The 19,793-nt window shown below is 39.8% G+C and overlaps 1 protein-coding gene across 1 annotated transcript; it reads left to right on the forward strand.

Annotated features, from left to right (window-relative positions):
* The first annotated feature begins 2,802 nt into the window (after window positions 1-2,802).
* LOC126003803 (myosin regulatory light chain 12B) lies at window positions 2,803-17,064 on the forward strand. Its single transcript, XM_049770159.1, has 4 exons — window positions 2,803-2,852; window positions 9,805-10,004; window positions 15,256-15,417; window positions 16,557-17,064. Exons 2-4 carry the CDS (start codon window positions 9,821-9,823, stop codon window positions 16,727-16,729), a joined length of 519 nt encoding a protein of 172 aa, XP_049626116.1. The 5' UTR covers window positions 2,803-2,852; window positions 9,805-9,820; the 3' UTR covers window positions 16,730-17,064.
* The last annotated feature ends 2,729 nt before the right edge of the window (window positions 17,065-19,793 follow it).

Consider the following 19,793-nt stretch of genomic DNA (forward strand, 5'->3'; position numbering starts at 1 on the left):
CCAGCACTGGTTGGTCTTGTTCTTTGTAACGTTTGCCTGTCTCTGGTATGATGTGATACCACATTGTTTTGATTTGAATTTCCTTCATGTGAAGCATTTTATTGTTCATCTGTAGTTCTTCTTATTCTTCTTCTTTTTTGGGGGGGGGGGGGGTTTGGGTCATACCCGGCAGCACTCAGAGGTTACTCCTGGCTCTATGCTCAGAAATTGCTCCTGGCAGGCTCGGAAGACCATATGAGATGCAGGGATTTGAACCAATGACCTTCTGCATGAAAGGCAAACGCCTTACCTCCATGCTATCTCTCCGGCCCCTTCTGTATTTCTTCTTTGAGGAAATGTCTGTTCATTTTTTCCTCTTCATTTCTTGATTAGGTATTTTATTCTTGCAAAATTCCATCAGTGTCTTGTATATTAGAGTTTATAGAAAGGAAACTCCTGAAATTTGGAGGGAAAGTTAGTTAAAAATAGTGATAGTCCAAAGTTAACTGACAATTTCTTTAGGAATCTTAATTTTTATATTATTAACAAGGCTGTCCTTGGACAAAGCTATTACTTCATTCAATAAACAATTCCTGAATGCCAGAGGACAGCAAGTCTTTGTAGTAAACAGGATAAGTGAGCTAGATCCTTAAACATGATATAGTCAGGGGAAGATTATAATGAGGTTGGTCTTGCCCTCTTAATGTAATCATAAACAAGAGAGGATGTTGCTTCATTAGGTTGGTTTCTTCAGAACTTTTACAAGGGTTCAACTCTATCTTTTGTTCATTTCAACTCATCTTTTCATTATATGAATCCACTATTGGGGGAGATGTTTGAGCTTTTTATTGGCAAATATCTTTGCTTAAACAAAACTTGTGTTTTTGCTTAAAAAAAAAAAAAAGCTAAAGTGGGGGAGTTCCTATTCTTACTTGGCCTAATCCTATTTCAGGGAAACAATCAAATCCCAACACCAATGGTAGAAATGAAATTGCTTCATTGTCAACATTAAATATATATTATTATAGATCATATAATATGTATATATTTATATATTAATATACTTTATGTAATATATAAATATATATTTTAAAGCCACTCTAATGACTAATTATGTTTGATATGGAGGTGACATAATATTTTCTGGGAACTAGATAACCAAATACTCTGCTTTATTAATAAGTTTTTCTTTTTAATCTGGTGAATGATATACTTTAAAATTTTATTGATGGAAATGTTTTCTGTGCTGCCCAGAGAACTGATCACATACAGCTTTTAATCACGTCTGATAAAACTGAGGAATTAACTTTTACATTAAATGTGGTTAGAGGTTAGAGGAACCTGTGTTCAAAAGAAAAGTGAGGACATTTAAAGGAGATAAAAGTCATAGTATAGTCAGGGTGTCTCAGCTTTGAGTTTACTTTTAAGGTGACCAGTGCGGGAAAGTAATAGACTCTACTTGGAACAGTGCCTTACAAAGATGTAACATTTTTTAAATCTTAGTTACCACCTAGGATTATTTAGGCCATTGGACCAAATGGCAGATTGCAGCTGAGAAAAAAAAATTTGTTTTTTAAATTTGGGGCAACATCCGGTGATACTCAGTGCTTCTGGCTATGCACTCTGGGATCACATCTGTTGTGGAGCTTAGGGGACCCAATGTGGTCCGTGGGATTTAAGTCTGGGATGGCCTCATGAAAGGAAACTGCCCAATAACCCCGAAACCCCACGCCCCCCCCCTAAAGATTTTCCTCGTAAGAGAAACATTGCTATAGGTTCTGGGAGATCACTCAAGGGGCTGGAAGTTGGTGCCTTGCCCTCACTATTTCACCACCGCTTATTGAAGAAATAAAAACTCAGGTGCCCAATAAAAGGGCTATCAAACTGACGGACTCCTCCCCACCCCTTATTTCCAGGTATACTACAGTGAAAGTGACAGACAAGGAAGACCACAAAAGTGCAATGTAGTCGAGCCATTTTCTTGATTCTAACCAAGAACACTAGTGCGGTGCCTCTGTGGAGAACTCGTTTTTATAAGGACCCACAAGAAAGCATAGCTTGGGATGAAACTGCCTGGTGACTCAAAAAAGGGACGAACGCCCCCCCTGGGCCGCTGCCTCTTCCAGCTTCTGGCTGACACCGCCTGAAACCTTAAAAGACTAGGTTTTATTATTATTATTATTATTATTATTATTTTGGTTTTTGGGCCACACCCGGCAGCGCTCAGGGGTTACTCCTGGCTTTGCACTCAGAAATCGCTCCTGGCAGGCTCGGGGGGCTATCTTGGGATGCCGGGATTCGAACCACCCTCCTGCACGCAAGGCAAACGCCTTACCTCCATGTTATCTCTCCGGCCCTTTTTTGGGGGGTTGTAGGTTTTATAACCCAACTTCCGGTCTGAAAGTGCGCGGGCCCCGCGCTTCCGGTAGCCCGGGAGGGCGACTTCCGGTCCCTGGAGCGCCTCCGACCAGGGTCGCATTCCATACGCGGAAGGGCCTCGGGAAGGCGCTCGCGAGTCACGGGGGTGGCGTGAGGGTCGGCTACAGCGGCACCCCCTGGAGGGGGAGGGAGAGAGAGAGAGAAAGAGAGAGAGAGAGAGAGAACCCCAGTAAGTCCGTGCTACCTTTCGTACCAGCTTCGGCTCGGCAGTCTCGGCGGGCTCGGAGGACTCGGCTGGAGGCGGAGCCACATCCCTCCCGCCCCCGCGAGGCCTTTGGATCCTGCTGCGACTTCCGGTCCAGGCCGGAAGTGCCGCGCGGAGCCGCGACCGCCGGAAGCGACCTTCCTCCCTCCGTCTCGTTCGGCTCGTTCTGCCCGTGCAGCGGCCGCGTCTCATTCGCTTAATTGAGCCCGGCTTCTGGCGCCTCGCGGCGGTGAGTGAGGCTCCTTCTGCGCGCGGCACCCCTGTGGGACCACCTTGGGCCTCCTCGCGCCCGCCGTCCCCCAGGTCCCCGAAGCCGGCCTCGGGAAGGGGGACGGACGGTCGGGACGCGAAGGGTTGGGCCGCCCTGTGGAGCTTCCCGATCGAGGGGCTGGGAAGCGCCAGGGGCACCGGAAGCCGGGCCTGGAGAACCTCTGGCTTTTGCAAAAGGGGGCGCCCCACCCGCCCCGCCCTGATGACTTCACCTCACCTGGGACCTTGGCCGCGCCTTAGGGCGTGGGGCGCCGCTCCTGCAGGCTCTTGGAGGTGCCGCGCCTGGTGGCTTGCTTGGCTGTGTCCCTAGGCGTCATGCTGAGAGCACCGGCTCCAGAGTGAATGTTCTGCATGAATGCATGCTCGATTCGGGCTCAAAGGGGGGCACGATCTCTATAGAAACGGTGGTGATCGCGCACCCTGCTTTGCATCTTTTTCTTTTATTATTCGTTTCCTTTGACGAAAAGGACTTGCTGTCTGAATATAAATTCAATTGGCCTAATGTTGGTGTGGGGAATGGTGAGGCCTTTCTGGGCTCCACCCGGCTCACCCCCTATGATCTGACAGGTCTGAAGGTTGCAGGGTGAGGGCGGAGAGATTCACAAAGCAGTCGGATGAAGTTCCAGGAGTCTGCCAGCTTGATTTCACAGTCCCTACCGCCGTGCACGCCTCCTCATATGGCCTCTTATATCAAACCTTTCCCTAGCAGCTATTTCTCTACTACTGGGCTCTCGGCCTCCGTCTCCCTTTCAGCTGCTTTTTCCAGGCTTCCGAACTGGCTTCCAGGCTGACTAACTTCCTTTGCTGATGCTACTGTTGCTGCTTCTTTGATGATGCTCAATTGCTGATTCTGAATCTGATGCTGTATCTCTGATGATGATGCCTCTCCTACACTTCTCTCTTAACTCTCCTTCTTATCTCCTCTCTTCTCCCCCATGCAGACTCCTCTACCTGCCCATTCCAGGTATGGGCAGTTCTGATCATTCAGGTGGGATAAATAAGTTGGGGGGAGGGGATACCCACAGGACTAAAAACAGAAATTTCAGAATGGGTGCTCAAAATCATTGACGCCACGGAAGAACTTGAGCGTTGCTGGCTCAATCAGTCCGTGAAAGGAAGTGATTTGCAAGAGCCTAAAAGCTCCCAAGAGATGGATGGGGTTGAGGGGTCGCGTGAAAGAAGCTCGGAGGAAAGCCCTCGAGAGTGAAAACGTTCTGTAATGAATGAATGAGTCGGTGGTGGAAGAAGATGCGCGGGTGTGTAGCAAGGTGGGAGCTTGAAGTGGGAACGTGAGACCTTCAGGAGAAACAAAACATGAGCCGCGTTAGGGGGAGCCCTTTGGACTCACCAGAGAAAAAGGGCTGTTAAGAGAATTCTTTGTGCAGCTTTTGTTTAAGCTGGATTTGTAGAATTCCTTTGGTAAGAAAAGGAACCGCAGGGCAGGGTTTTATTTTAAATCGGAAAGCACTTTATGGATTATCTTGGGGAACCCTCCTTTTACAAAGTGGGGAATCCTAGGGGGGTGTGAGGTCATTGTTCTTGCTCTAGATCCTCGGACATAGGAAGTTCGCATGATCTTTCTCTAGCCTTGCCACCTGCACCCATCAATTCCTCACGGTGTTATTTGTTCATGCTCTGTGGTGACTCAGTTCCTCATTAATGTTTTCAGAAAGCTGCCTGTACTGGACGACCGAGCCCCAGGTGAGGTTACTTCTGATGGTGCTTGGAGAGTTGTGGGATGCTGGATATCAAACACCAGTGTGCTGCTTACAAGGCAAACACATTTGATTGGAATCTTTATTTTTTGTTCTTATTTGTTCTTTGTTCTGTTCTCTGTTGTGGCATTGCTTGCACTCCTAGTGAGCCATCCCTGTTGTGTGGCAGAGAATTTTTGCTACCTTTATTCAGTATATTATGGGCCAGTGGCAAAATTTATAAACCCAGATGTACTGTCAAAGCTCCATCATCTGCAAAACCTTACCTTAATGCCCCAGCTCACGAATTAGGTTGCTAAACATCCTCCTGCTGGAGTAACTACTACCACTTTACATTAATTTGACTAATATTTGATTTCTTTGTCTTTTCTTTGCCTATATCACCTCCTCTTTCCGCAATTGCCTCATTTGCCAGTGGTTACTTTGTCACTATTTTTTAACAGTTATAAGAAAAAGCACAGTCATTTAAAGACCAGTATTTTGAAGGAAAATCTAATTAGGAAGTGAGAATTTGAAAACCAGCATAGGACTATTGCAGTTAGCAATTTCATCGCATAATCATTGCAGATTCTTTTATTTTTGCAAAAACGGCTGGTGTGACCATTATGCAAGGCTTTTTTGGTATTGGTATCACACTGCCATCAGATATAAGTAGAGACAGCACCTTAATCCCTGTATTATTCCAGCTCCTGTGAGGCTTTAAAAAAACACAAAAACAAAAAAATTGTTAATTACTTTCAAACAAGATGTTGGAGCTAGAGTGATAGTACAGCTGGTTGAGTGCTTGCCTTTCATGTTTCTGACCAGAATTGATCCTGGGTACTCAAGGTGATTCCCAAGCCCTGCTAGGTAAGATCCCTAAGCACTGCTGTGTGTGGCTCAAAAGTCAAAATGATAAAACAAGGTATGATAACTTTGTGATGAAGTATGACAAGAGGAATCCACAGAAGAACCTGAGAGCTCATTCAGTGGGCTGGAACTGCTTGCTTTTCTTGCAGAGGGCCCAGGTTCTGTCCTAGCACTGCCTTGTCCCCTGACCATAGCAGGAACAATCCCAGCACAGTTAAAAGTAACTTGAGCAATCATGCTGACTGCTGGGTGTGGCCAAAAGCCCTACCTCTTAAAAAGATAGACCCCCATATAACCAGTGAGAAGATTTCTTATTTGATATAAACTAGACTGAAGCTCCTTGATCTCTTAAAATCTGTGGTTATAATAGTGAAATACAGGAGCTGGGGCATAGTACAGTCTGTTATATACAGCCAACACAGGTTTAATCATAGAACCTCATGGTTCAGGCAGTGGCAGATGTGGCCCCAAAACAATACAGATATTTATTTGGTTATTAATAAGACTTGGAAAATACAGCAAGTTTATTAGTTTTACATTCCTATGTCACCAGCTGTCCTAAAGTTTCTGAGAACCAGAAATTCTAGGATAGCCTAGATGTATAATTCTGACTCAGGGTCCCTCCTAAAGTTGGAGACTTGATCTTAACTGGTCCTTTCCTGTCTGCCTAAAAATAGACAAATTTACAATAGTTTTCTTGCCTTTAACAGAAGGGCTGAGTATCTGTCAACAAGGAATTCTTAAAGTTTTTCTACTACCCCTTTTGCCTAAGAATTGTTATGTGATCTGTATATATGAATAGATCGTAAATTTATTAATTTTTTTCTAAGATTTTATGTAGCTTTGCCGTCTTCATGACTTACTAATAAGAAGCTCGGCTATAGACAGCTAAATCATTACATAATAAGTCTTAGTCGGGCCCGGAGAGATAGCACAGCGGCGTTTGCCTTGCAAGCAGCCGATCCAGGACCAAAGGTGGTTGGTTCGAATCCCGGTGTCCCATATGGTCCCCCGTGCCTGCCAGGAGCTATTTCTGAGCAGACAGCCAGGAGTAACCCCTGAGCACCGCCGGGTGTGGCCCAAAAACCAAAAAAAAAAAAAAAAGTCTTAGTCTTATTTATAGTGCCTTTTTGATAATCTTTCATAAGTAGTCTTCATGTCACTCATAACACATTCAGCCTTTAATTTTCAACTAAAAATGATTATTTTTGTTATGTCAGTGATTGAATCAAGGTTGGCCTCATGCAAAGCAAGTGCCATAACCCCTGTACTGTCTCTTTGGCCTCCTTATGATTTTTCTCTTATTTTAAATCTCATATTTCTAAACCAAGTAGCTCAGAAGTATAAAAGGAAGATTGATGTTTTGTTGTTTGATTTTTGGGCCATATCCAGTGGCTCTCAGGTTTATTCCTGTCTCTGAACTCAGATGAACTTTGTGTGTGTGGTACCAGGGATCAAACTAAAGGTGTGACAAATGTAAGGCAACTGTTTTACCTCTGGACACCAGCCCCAGCCCAGTACTTTGTTTTTAATTGGGGATAAGAGAGTGGCACACCCAGTGAGTCTCAAGTTTCTTTTCTCTTGGCTCTACACTCAGGAATTACTTATGGCTGGTACAGGGATCTTTATGGGATACCAGGGATCGAACTTAGGTTGGCCATGTACAATACTATTGCTCCTGCCCCATGCTTGGCTTTTTATTGTGTTCTGTTGAGCTTGTATTTTCTCTGTAACATTTTTTAAGTACCAACAGTGATTTGCTCTTGATTTTCTTATACCAAACTTTTTTCCTTTGGTAGGGGGTGGGGAGTCAAAATTGCCTCACCATCTAGTGGCTTTTCTATGCATAACAGGCTCTTTGCTCTGATAAATTTGTAGAGTGTTTTCCTTGCATGCATCCAGTTCTGGAATCACATACAGTGCTCAGGATCAGATAGAAGCACCTTACCTGCTGTACTGTTTTTAGCTCTTCTTCAGTTATCAGTCAAAACTCACTGAAAGCTGCTCAAACTATGGTTTTGGTTTATTTCAGTGAAGGGATCAAAATTAAAATCAACGAAGGGAAGAAACATGGGTAGCAGAGTCCAAAAAGGGTTCCAAGTGTAGGAAAATCAGATGGTGTTGACTCTTCTTGGCAAGAAGTGTGAAAAATATCTGCATTTTTGCTAGCCAGGGAAACTCTCAATTCATAGCTATCCCTTAATTTTTATTGGGCTTTATTAAAAAGATACCCTCTAATGACCCACACAATGAATGACTTCACTCTCCTTGATATGACTCAAAGCATTTGGATAAATCACTTTCTTATATATGGTGTGATCCAAGACTTCAAATGTTGGATAAAACAATTACAAGAAAAGATATTATCGGTACTTCCCAGGCCAAGGACAAAAGCCTAATGTTTCTTTAGGTAATATTTACTAATTTATTGTAAGATTCTGTAGTGAGATTCTGTACTAATCACCCGTGTACTGTGAAGTCTGAATAAAATTGGATACAACTTTTGCTTTAAGTTTTCAAGATTATGTGTGGCTAGTAATATGGAGTTGATAAACTTGAATTCAGAATTTTCTAACTTTCAAAGAAAATAGTATTTTTTATTGCAGGGGCCAAATACAGCAGTGCTTGAGTGCCAAACAATGTCAGATATCAAATACAGGGCCCTACATAGTGTTTACCACTTGAGCCGCAACCCCTGTCTGGCAATAGTATTTTTGTTTTGTAGTTACTTACATTATTATAAACTTAAGATAAAAAAAAAAAAACAAACTGAAAACCATTCCTTCTTTTAACATTTAAGTGAATGCTGCCTTTAATAAGTACCTCATCTCCAGTGCAATAGTCAACCATATGTGACCTAATATTGCAAAAGCTAGATAATTGAGAATTGATTGAGAAGATAGGAAATGAAGCCAATTGAATATTAGGCATTCCAAGTTTTCAAGAAAAAAGGAGAGTGAAGGATTAAAAGGTAGGCTTGTAAAAGATAGGTTTGATCATCTTTAAAAAATGTCTTTTGGGGCTTGGAGAGATAGCACAGCAGTGTTTGCCTTGCAAGCAGCCGATCCAGGACGAAAGGTGGTTGGTTCGAATCCCAGTGTCCCATATGATCCCCCGTGCCTGCCAGGAGCTATTTCTGAGCAGACAGCCAGGAGTAACCCCTGAGCACCGCCGGGTGGGGCCCAAAACCCAAAAAAAAAAAAAAATGTCTTTTGAACACACATGAGTAAGTTTTCTAGACACTGAATAATTCCTCATGTAACTCTCACCAAAGATAATTGTAGATAACCCTCCCAAAAAAGGTTCAGCCTATACAATATTACCAGTAAAATAGTTATGATATGCTTGTGAAGGTTAAATGGATTAATTCTTGTAAAAGTTACTGTCAACTTTGGAGTTATTGTTACATGTTTTAAGATTAGTTTTCATGGAACAAAAATAGATTTTAGGGGCCAGAGTAATAGGTATACAGCAGGTACAATGTTTACTTTGGACATGCCAACTCCGGTTTTATCCCTGGCATCACACATGGGCCTACAAGCACCATCAAATCAGGTGTGAACCTAATTACAGAGCCAAGAGTAATTCCTGAGCACACCCTCCTGTTGCTCTTAACAAAAAAAAAAAACAAAAAAAAAACAAAGACAATATTTAGATCTGTAAAAAGTACATTGAGTAAGATGCATGCTTTGCATGCTAATATCCTGGGTTCAGGCTCCTGAGCAGAAAACCAGAAGTAAACACAGCACAGCCAGAAGTGGTAAAAAGCCCAAGAAAGTGAATAAAAATTGTTTTTTTAAATTGGAAGATTTTGGGGGGGGGGGTCACACCTGGCAGCACTCAGGGGTTACTTCTGGCTCAACACTCAGAAATCGCTCCTGGCAGGCTTGGGGGAGGGGGGATCATATGGGATGCTGCGACTCGAACCACCGTCCTTCAGCATGCAAGGCAAACGCCTTACCTTCATGCTATCTCTCTGATCCCAAATTGGAAGATTATTACTTTTTGTTTTTCAAAATTTGTAATTTACCCAGGCATTATTGCATGGTAAATAAAATTTAAGGGACCAAAGACATTGTACAGTGGGTAAAGCATTTGCTTTGCACATGACTGACCCAGGTTTGATCCCAGATGCCACTTATAGTCACCTGTGCACTGCCAGGAGTGATCCCTAAGTACATAACCAGGAGTAAACTCTTAGCACACTGGGTAGGTGTGGCTCAAAAACCTAAAATAAGTTTAAATCTGTATTTCTATCCAGATAAAGTATTTCTAAGGATTTTTTCCCTATTTAAAAATGTTTATTTTTTTCCTGTATGTTTTATGCTTTTCCCTTCTTAACTCTAGACTTAAAACAGCCACCATGTCAAGCAAAAAAGCAAAGACCAAGACCACCAAGAAGCGCCCTCAACGTGCAACATCCAATGTATTTGCCATGTTTGACCAGTCACAGATTCAGGAGTTCAAAGAGGCCTTCAACATGATTGATCAGAACAGAGATGGTTTCATTGACAAAGAAGATTTGCATGATATGCTTGCTTCACTAGGTAGATTTATAAATGCAAATAACAATTTTATGAATTGTTTTTTAGTGTAAAATGCATATATTTTCTCTTCTCTTTACATCAAAAGCCTATTGTGAAATGTCCAGGTGTGGGAAAAGGTCTTGGCTGGCACTGTGGCCACCCAGGATTCTATTCCCATTAGCTAAATATTATAAGTCTGATGAAAATCTATCTAAAGGATGGCTTGATTACAGACTACCAGAATTTCATACAGAATAAGCACAACTTAATAATATAGCATAGCTAATGATAAGATTAAGGATAGTTTTAATTAAAGGAAAGAAAGTATTAAGATACAATATTTAAAACAAACTACCCTCTTGTTATTTTGTTATTTCTTGTATGGATTTTTTTTTTTTAAGAAGGTAATGGAAGATCCCCGTGTTCTGCCTCCAATCAGCATTGATTTTACGGTTGGAAGGATAAGAAATGGTAAACATGAGTTTTGGGTAGACTCAAGCCTGGGCGAAGAAGTGGGTAGGTTAGGAATTGGCATACAGTTAGCCATTACTTTAGAATGATCTTGTGCTTGCCTGTTGGGCAGAAAGGGCAAGTCAAGGGGCCATGGGCTGAGAGCTTTCTACTTTTTTCATTTCAATAAGTACAACGTGATTAGTTTGCTTTAGTTCCTCCTTTTTCTCCTAACATTTTGAATTATAAATCTACAAAAGAGTTGAAAGGACAGTATAGTGAACATGAATACAGTCATATCAGGATTCACCAAGTCATTCAGCTATTATGTTTTGCAACATTTTTTCCTCCAAACACTCTGGGGGCTACTTCAGTTATAGTACTGGAGGTATCATATGGCCAGGATTGAATTTAAGAACTTACATTTAAGACATGGATAACCATGTGAGCTACAACCCCACCCTCAACATTTCTTTTATATAGAATGAGAATAAATTCGTCTAGTATGTTGTCTATAAGTAGGTTGTATCCCAATGATTTTTATACTCAAAATAGCTACTTTTTTTTTTTTTTTTTTTGGTTTTTGTTTTGGGCCCCACACCAGGGACTTCTCCCAGCTTCAAGCTCAGGGACTCATTTCTTGGGGAACCTGCGTGTGCTCCAGCCTGTTGAGCGCTCTCTCTTGCCCTAAGTAAGTATATTTTGAGCTTATTACTGCTAAAGAAAGCTCAAATTGGGGAATATGAAGCTTCTTGATTGTTTTTTTTTTTTTTAATTTAAACAACTTTATTACATACATGATTGTGTTTGGGTTTCAGTCATGTAAAGAACACCACCCATCACCAGTGCAACATTCCCATCACCAATGTCCCAAATCTCCCTCCTCCCCACCCAACCCCCGCTGTACTCTAGACAGGCTTTCTATTTCCCTTGTACATTTTCATTATTAGGATAGTTCAAAATGTAGTTATTTCTCTAACTAAATTCATCCCTGTTTGTGGTGAGCTTCATGAGGTGAGCTGGAACTTCCAGCTCTTTTCTCTTTTGTGTCTGAAAGTTATTATTGCAAGAATGTTTGTCATTTTTCTTACAACCCATAGAGGAGTGAGACCATTCTGCGTCTTTCTCTCTCTCTCTGACTTATTTCACTCAGCATAATAGATTCCATGTACATCCATGTATAGGAGAATTTCATGACTTCATCTCTCCTGAGAGCTGCATAATATTCCATTGTGTATATGTACCACAGTTTCTTTAGCCATTCGTCTGTTGAAGGGCATCTTGGTTGTTTCCAGATTCTTGCTATGGTAAATAGTGCTGCAGTGAATATAGGTGTAAGGAAGGGATTTTTGTATTGTATTTTTGTGTTCCTAGGGTATCTTGATTATGTTCTAAAGAATGAATACTCATGGCTATCATGTAATTGATCTTTACTGAATGAGTAATAGACTGATGAACTGATTAAGAAGATAACTTCTGTTTTGAAGAAAATTGTGCCTTGTTAAGTGTTATGGTTTCAAATCAGCACATCATTTTGTGCATCTGAATGAGCCCATAGGTGTTAAACCTAACCCAGTTTATTCTAACTACTTGTGTGTGTATTTTGCTGGGGAGAGAACCTAGTCATAAATTGAATTGTCCATATCCCCTGTATTCTAATGTCTTTTTTGTATTTGTATTTTTCTAACACATTTAGTTTACACTTTTTCTAAATAAAAGTGCTGCAAGAAAATCAGGTTTAGAGGGGAGGGGGAGGGGAGGGGAAAATCAGGTTTAGTATGAAAGTATAGGGACTAGAGACATAATACAGGGGGTAATATACTGACCCTGGTTGAGGCCCCTGCTGTAATGGTCCAGGGGATACTCCTGAGAAAGCCAGGAATAGCACCTTGCACACTATTAGATAGAATTCTTCAAATAAAGGAAAGTGAAAAAGCAGATCTTTCTAGATTTTATTTATTCAATGAAATATAATTAATTCTGGCTTATTTTTGTATTGATAATTTTGTTCAGTGATGCAGTGAGTGGGATTAAAATGCATTAAAACAGTTACCAACTTGGTTTGCATTTTGGCTAAATTCCCAGGATTAAAGCCTAAATGTGAAACATAATTCTGGATTTAACTATCACTAGCACTTAGTTCATTATAATAATGAGAGACTTCCTAGATAAAAAAAAAAAATTTAACTTGCAGATGTGCTTTCCTTTGAACTTTTATTACCAAATTTAACTAGTTTATTTTACAGATTATGATGGTAAATGATAGGGTCAGATAAATGATAGGTACACAGTGGGTAGGGCATTTGCCTTGCACACTGCCAACCCAGGTTCATCCCTGGCATCCCTTATGGTACTCTTGAGTACCACTGGGTATGTGGCCTCAACTCCCCCCTCAAAAAACGTCAATATTTTTTTGTATTATTATTAATTATTATTATTATTATTATTATGTTTTTCTTCCTTTTTCCCTTTCTTAAACTGATTTTTATAGTCTAGAAGGATTCCTCCCGTTTTTTGCTTGTTTGAATGTTTGCCTCCCCTCCCTTTTTTCTTTTTTCTTTTTTTCTTACCTTCAAACAGAACCACATAACTTGAATCATCTTGTTCTGCCTCACAAATTGAGGGGGAAATAATGGCGGACACCAAGACCAAACAGTCGTATGAACATTGAGTAGAAATAAAAAATGATCAGACTTAAACACCAAATCCAAAGCCAACTACAACAGAATCGATACCCAATCTATAACAAGCTAGACACAGAAGGGACCACTTATATTAGCAGCCCAGGGGGCAAAGGAGGGGCTATACGGGATGCATGCTGGGAACGGGTGGAGGGAGTACAACATAGTTGGTGGAAAAAATGCCCCTGACTCAGTGTCACTATGAACTTAAAATACTATTGTGAATGATTTATAATCCATTTTGGTCAAAGTAAAAATTATTTATAACAAAAAAAGGGTAAATCCTGAGTACATTCTCCAGGTCACATAGTGGCAGAACTATGATTCAACCTCCCATTTCAAACTCCTAGTTCACTGCTCCTTTCCCCCACACTGGGTCTCACACATGTCTGGGGGGTGGGGGGGAGAGGAACGACAGAAACTCTGTTATTCCTAGCCTGTGTGGCCGTTATTACCTGACAGCTTCTCCCACCTCTAAGAGAAGGATCAGAGGATTGTCCTCATTAATTATATTAGAAGAGTGAGAAGTGTTCTTGATTGAAGCTGAGATTAAGATTTCTCAATAGATACAATCCTAAATAAAATTGTAGTGCTGTACCGTGAGTAAACAAAAAAGTGCTTGGATTATATCTGGCAGTAAATTTTTTATAATGTAATTCCAGATGCATTTTTATTTTTAAATCAGTTTAATAATCTGAACTGGGATAACCAATTATAAATAAAATTCAAAAAGAAAGATTTTTTTGGCTCATAACTCAATGCTTACGTTGGAAGACTTCAGGTTCTATGGATTGAATCTGGAGCCCTGCATACAGAACTTGAACTCCATTGCACTGAGCTATTTCTTTGGCCCAGTAACTTTTTTGTTTGTTTTTTTGTCACACCCATGATGCTCAGGGATTACTCCTGGCTATGTGCTCAGAAATGCTCCTGGTTTGAGGGACCATATGGGACTGGGGGAACTAGCCTCTGTCCATCCTAGGTCAGCCCTGTGCAAGGCAAGTGGGCAACTGCTCTGGCCCCAAGGCACAGTAACTTTTTTAATTGATTTATTTTTATGTAGACTGCCTCTTTTAATAATTTTTTGTTGAGGTATCATAGCTCTAGTGACAGTTTTAAGGCATACAATGAGCAAGTTTATCATAAAATGAAGATTTAGCCATTTGAATAGCTGGTGTTAAAATTCTTACTAATATAATAGATATGAAATGTCATCAGCTTTTAAAATATATGAAGTTATATGGCTCATAGTTTCAAGAGCTTTGATGAATAATAATTAAAAGCTGCAAAAAGTTATCAACAAAGTGAAAAATATGCCACTGAAGTTCCAAATGTATCTTATGATGTATCAAAGATGTTTTTTAATTGTTAAAAATTGTTCTTTGATTTGGTCATGAAATTTTTGTGTTTTTTGGGGGCCACACCCAGCAGGGCTCAGGTTACTCCTGGGTCTGTGCTCAGAAATCGATCCTGGAAGGCTTAGGGGACCATATGGGATGCAAAGAATTGAACCTGGGTCTGTCCTGGGTCAGCCGTGTGCAAGGCACTCGCTGTGCTAGCTCTCTGGCCCCTTGGTCATGAATTTTTAATTGAATCTTAATGAGATACAGTTACAGAGTTATTCATCATTTTCAATTATACATTTTTCCAATGTACCTTTCCTGCCACTAGTGTGCCTAGTTTTCCTCCTGTCTTCCCTCTTGCCGTACCATATTCTGCATCTGTGGCAGATAATTTTCTCCTCCCTCACTTTTCCTTTTTCTTTAGACACTGTTAGCAATATTGTTACTGAAGGCGTATCACTTCAGTTTTTGTCCAGAATGATCATTTCCAACAACTAGTGGTCCCATCTCTGTCCTAACTGAGTTTTATGGCACATTTCCTAAACCATGGGTCAGTTCTTTTTCTCTAGTGCTTTTGGATATTATTAACATACTCTCTTTTAAGATTATTTTTAATAAATATTTTTTCAAGTTAATGGGGAAATTTTATCTGATGATGTAACTCAAAACTCAGTGTAGAGAGCACAAGTGTTGCATGCATAAGTCCCAGATTTTATTCCTGGTACTAACAAAATATCTTAGAAAATAGTTACTTGTTAACATTAGTTATCTTAAGTGTTAAACTTTTAAATCTTATAGGGAAAAATCCAACTGATGCGTATCTTGATGCCATGATGAATGAGGCCCCAGGACCCATAAATTTCACCATGTTTCTCACAATGTTTGGAGAAAAGTTAAATGGTACAGATCCGGAGGATGTCATTAGAAATGCCTTTGCTTGCTTTGATGAAGAAGCAACTGGTAAGTACTCTTATTTATGTTGTCTTGTGCACATTATATGAAATAGGAAATGAAGATTAGTGAGATATAAAAGTTAAGTTAAATAAAACTAAACTTACTTACAATAAGGTGGTATATCTCAAAATGGCTAGTATATAGATATGATCCCACCCCACAAAAAGTAGCTCCGCAATTTGTGTTATTAAGTTTTGCATTTAGTTTCTAGATTCCTGAAAGCCAAAGGAAGAATTAAAGGTTTTTTTTGTTTGTTTGTTTTTTGGGCCACCCCCAGCGGTGCTCAGGGGTTACTCCTGACTGTCTGCTCAGAAATAGCTCCTGGCAGGTACGGGGGACCATATGGGACACTGGGATTCAAACCAACTACCTTTGGTCCTGGATTGGCTGCTTGCAAGGCAAACACCGCTGTGCTATCTCTCCGGGCCCTATAAGTTATTTTTAATACAGTAAAAATACTTCAGAGATTTTAAATGTTGCCAAAAGGTATAGTTAGCAATCACAGCATTTATACTCTTAGTTACTTGTCTCCTTTTAACATATTTAAAACCTGGTTAGTCACTTTTCTTACTTCCTGCTTTCACCTATTGTTTAATTATCTATGTATCTATTCCTATTTCTGAGATATTTGCTCCAATGTTTCCAGTTGTTGATCAAAATTGTGTCCCGCCCTATTTTTCAGTCTTTGAATACAAGGGTCTTTACCTTTTCTACTCTGGTAACTCATTTCGGAATAATTTTGTAAGCATAGTATGTATTAAGAGTATTTATTTAGGGGCCGGAATGATAGCATAGCAGTATGACGTTTGCCTTAACAACACTGACGACCCGGGATGGACCCAGGTTCAATCCCTGGCATCCCATACGGTCCTCCAAGCCTGCCAGAACTCATTTCTGAGCACAGAGTCAGAAGTAACCCCTGAGCACCATCGGGTGTGGCCCCCCTCAAAAGATTATTTAAATAAAATTATTTAATATGAATAAGAAATTAAAGTAATTGAGAAGCATTTACCTTGTCTTTATTTACAAATTTATTTTGCTTATGTAAATAGAAATATTCTGAAATAAATTGTAAGACTTTACTACTAGGGAAGTGAACCATTGCTGTGCCTACAATTGATTTTTTTCCCTCTATTGCCTCCCAGGCACCATCCAAGAAGATTACCTCAGAGAACTGCTGACCACAATGGGTGATCGGTTTACAGATGAGGAAGTGGATGAGCTGTACAGAGAAGCACCTATTGACAAAAAGGGAAATTTCAATTACATTGAGTTCACACGCATCCTCAAACATGGAGCAAAAGACAAAGATGATTGAGAGAAACTTCCAGAGTCTTTGTCTTATTTCGTAGACACATTTCCCCATTCTCATACACTTGTTGCATGCAACTTAGTTTAACTGCTTTGCCTCTTTTCACTGTATTTATTCTAGACCTTTCTGTCACTTAGCAGTTGGTATAATTAGATGGCAGTTGGGGATAAGGTTGTAAATTGTATTGAAAAGTAGATTACAAATAAAATAAAAATCAACAAATATGAAATCCCAGGAAAATATATCTGGTATTTTTGTTTTGCTGGATTTTTAAATTTTTATATAATAAAAATGTTATTTTAAAATAAAGATACACTGACTCAAATGGAATAAAATGGAAAGTGATAGTTGGGTGTAGTCCTTTATTCAAATTTTTGATTGATTTCGAGTTCATGATAAAACACATTTTCATATATATGGGGTAGTATTAGATCTTTTATGGCTTTTTCACATAGTAATTTTTAAACTATTGAAATATATAGAATGCATTTAAAATGAATTTTAGAATAATCTAAGAAAAATTAATATGTTCTAAGAAAATTGATGTGTTAATCTGATTATTAGATAAGACAAAATTCTGTAGAAAAGATAATTATAAAGCTTTACCCATACAAATTTTACTGTTTCTCAGCCTTGAGAGAGTGATTTTCAATATCCATGCATTTTTGGGGGTGTGTGAGAGCTCCATATACTTGAATAACTGTTTAGAATCACTATTAATGAGAGTTTGAGATTCTAGCCTCAAGAGATTATGGGGCTAGAAGTACTTCACTCTCTGGGACCTGGCTAGCAGCTGGCTACTTTGCTGCTTCCTGGGTTAGTATAGAAGAATGCATAGAGCATTCTTAAAATAATCATAGTTTTCAAGTCTAAAAATACTAAGCACTATGATAATGAGCCCTGTAAAAGGAGTCTACTCCACAAAGTGTCATCTTACAGGTATTGAGCAACTAGGGTCCTTTCCTGAAAGCAAACTGAAAATGGGCATCGTGATATAGTAAACTAGCTTGAATTGAAAATAAATTACAAAAACATAATGAATGAGCACTGCAGCAAGAGTCTATGGCATGTAGTTGCCTAATCCAATGGTGTCTGTGGACAAACATTAGATCAGATTAGCAGGAATAATCAAATGGAAATGAATAGATTAGAATATTTGTCAAGACATCATACTGAGCACTGTATCAATAGTTAATATAGCACTGTAATGTGATTCTGTGGCAGCCACCTAGATCTCCAAGAACCACTGAACAAAAAGATTAAAGAGTTATTATTGATATTAAAATTAAGACCATAAAACTTTTTTTTTCTATTACTCTGGCACAAGACACTAGAACATTCTTATAGTGATGAGCACTGTAGTGAGTCCATGGCTTCCTAACACATTCTTCACCAGTTGTGTCTGTGGATAAAAGCATTGGAATATTATTATTGACATCTATAAAGGGCAATTGATCGAACACCTGCTCAATCTAACCAGCTGTATCTGTTGTTGCAGATCTCTGAAGTTTAAAAGAGAACATAGTTTTTGTGTTTCTCCTCTTCCACTCAGTTTGTTTCCTTCTATACTCTGGAGCATAAGATGTTCGACACATATACCATTTAGATCATTGTGTTTCTTTGTGCGGTTATTCTTTTCTTTTCTTTTCTTTTTTTTTTTTTTTTGGTTTTTGGGCCACACCCGGCGGTGCTCAGGGGTTACTCCTGGCTGTCTGCTCAGAAATAGCTCCTGGCAGGCACGGGGGACCATATGGGACACCGGGATTCGAACCAACCACCTTTGGTCCTGGATAGGCTGCTTGCAAGGCAAACACCGCTGTGCTATCCGGGCCCTTTGTGCGGTTATTCTAAATATTACATATAAGCTATATCATTCTGTATTTATCCTTCTGGCTTACTTCATTTAACATAAAATCTTCTAGTTCCATCCATGTTGCTGCAAATTGCATGATTGCTTCATTTCTTTTTCGACTGCTTGCAGTGCTTGCTGTGCTATCTCTACGTTCATTTCTTACAGTTATGTAATATTCCATTGTATATAAGTAGCAGATCTTCATGATCCACTCGTGTGATTTTGGACATCTAAGTTGATTCCAAGTCTTGGCTACTGTCCTGAGTACTGCAATGAATAGCTGTGTGCATACATTTTTTTTGGAAGGATGTTTTTACTGTCCTAGGGATAGATACCCAAAAGAGGGATTGCTGGCTCATATGGCAGCTCAATTTTGAGTTTAGTGAGAACCCTCCATACGTTTTCCATAGGAATAGGATCACACAGCATTCCCACCAGCAGATGAGAGATGCTTTCTTTTTTTTTTTTTTTTTTTTTTTTTTTTTTTTTTTTTTTCCATGCATATGTACCTTTAATGTACACTTTTTTCTGGATTCCCACACCTATTCTGAGGAGTACATCATCAGAAACCCATGCACACCACAGTACATTTTAAACTGTATTTGCTACTTCATAACTTAGCTTAAATTCCTTTGTTCTTTTCTTTTCTTTTTTTTTTTTTTTTTTTTTTTTTTTTTTTTTTATTTTTTATCTTTATTTAAACACCGTGATTACAAACATGATTATAGTTGTATGATTACAGTCATGTAAAGAGCACCCCCCCTTCACCGGTGTAACATTCCCACCACCAATTTCCCAGATCTCCCTCCTCCCCACCCCCCTACACCTGTACTCGAGACAGGCTTTCTACTTCCCTCATTCATTCACATTTTATGATAGTTTTCAGTGTAGTCATCTCTGCAACTGCACTCATCACTCTATGTGATGAGCTGCATGTCCTGAGCTGCACCTACCAGCCCTCATCTCTCTTGTCTCTGAGATATTGTTAAAAATGTCCTTCATTTTTCTTAAAGCCCATAGATGAGTGAAACCATTCTGCGTCTTTCTCTCTCCCTCTGACTTACTTCACTCAGCATAATAGATTCCATGTACATCCATGTATTGGAAAATTTCATGACTTCATCTCTCCTGATGGCTGCATAGTATTCCATTGTGTATATGTACCACAGTTTCTTCAGCCACTCATCTGTTGAAGGGCATCTTGGTTGTTTCCAGAGT

Source organism: Suncus etruscus, chromosome 3 (genome assembly GCF_024139225.1).
Source record: "Suncus etruscus isolate mSunEtr1 chromosome 3, mSunEtr1.pri.cur, whole genome shotgun sequence".
In the NCBI taxonomy this organism is placed as follows: domain Eukaryota; kingdom Metazoa; phylum Chordata; class Mammalia; order Eulipotyphla; family Soricidae; genus Suncus; species Suncus etruscus.

Excerpts from the sequence above, each read along its gene's own strand:
- LOC126003803 (XM_049770159.1), top strand. The coding sequence starts at position 9,821 with ATGTCAAGCAAAAAAGCAAAGACCAAGACCACCAAGAAGCGCCCTCAA. Across the intron at positions 10,005-15,255 it reads TGATATGCTTGCTTCACTAG|GGAAAAATCCAACTGATGCG; the intron begins GTAGATTTATAA and ends TAAATCTTATAG. Across the intron at positions 15,418-16,556 it reads CTTTGATGAAGAAGCAACTG|GCACCATCCAAGAAGATTAC; the intron begins GTAAGTACTCTT and ends ATTGCCTCCCAG.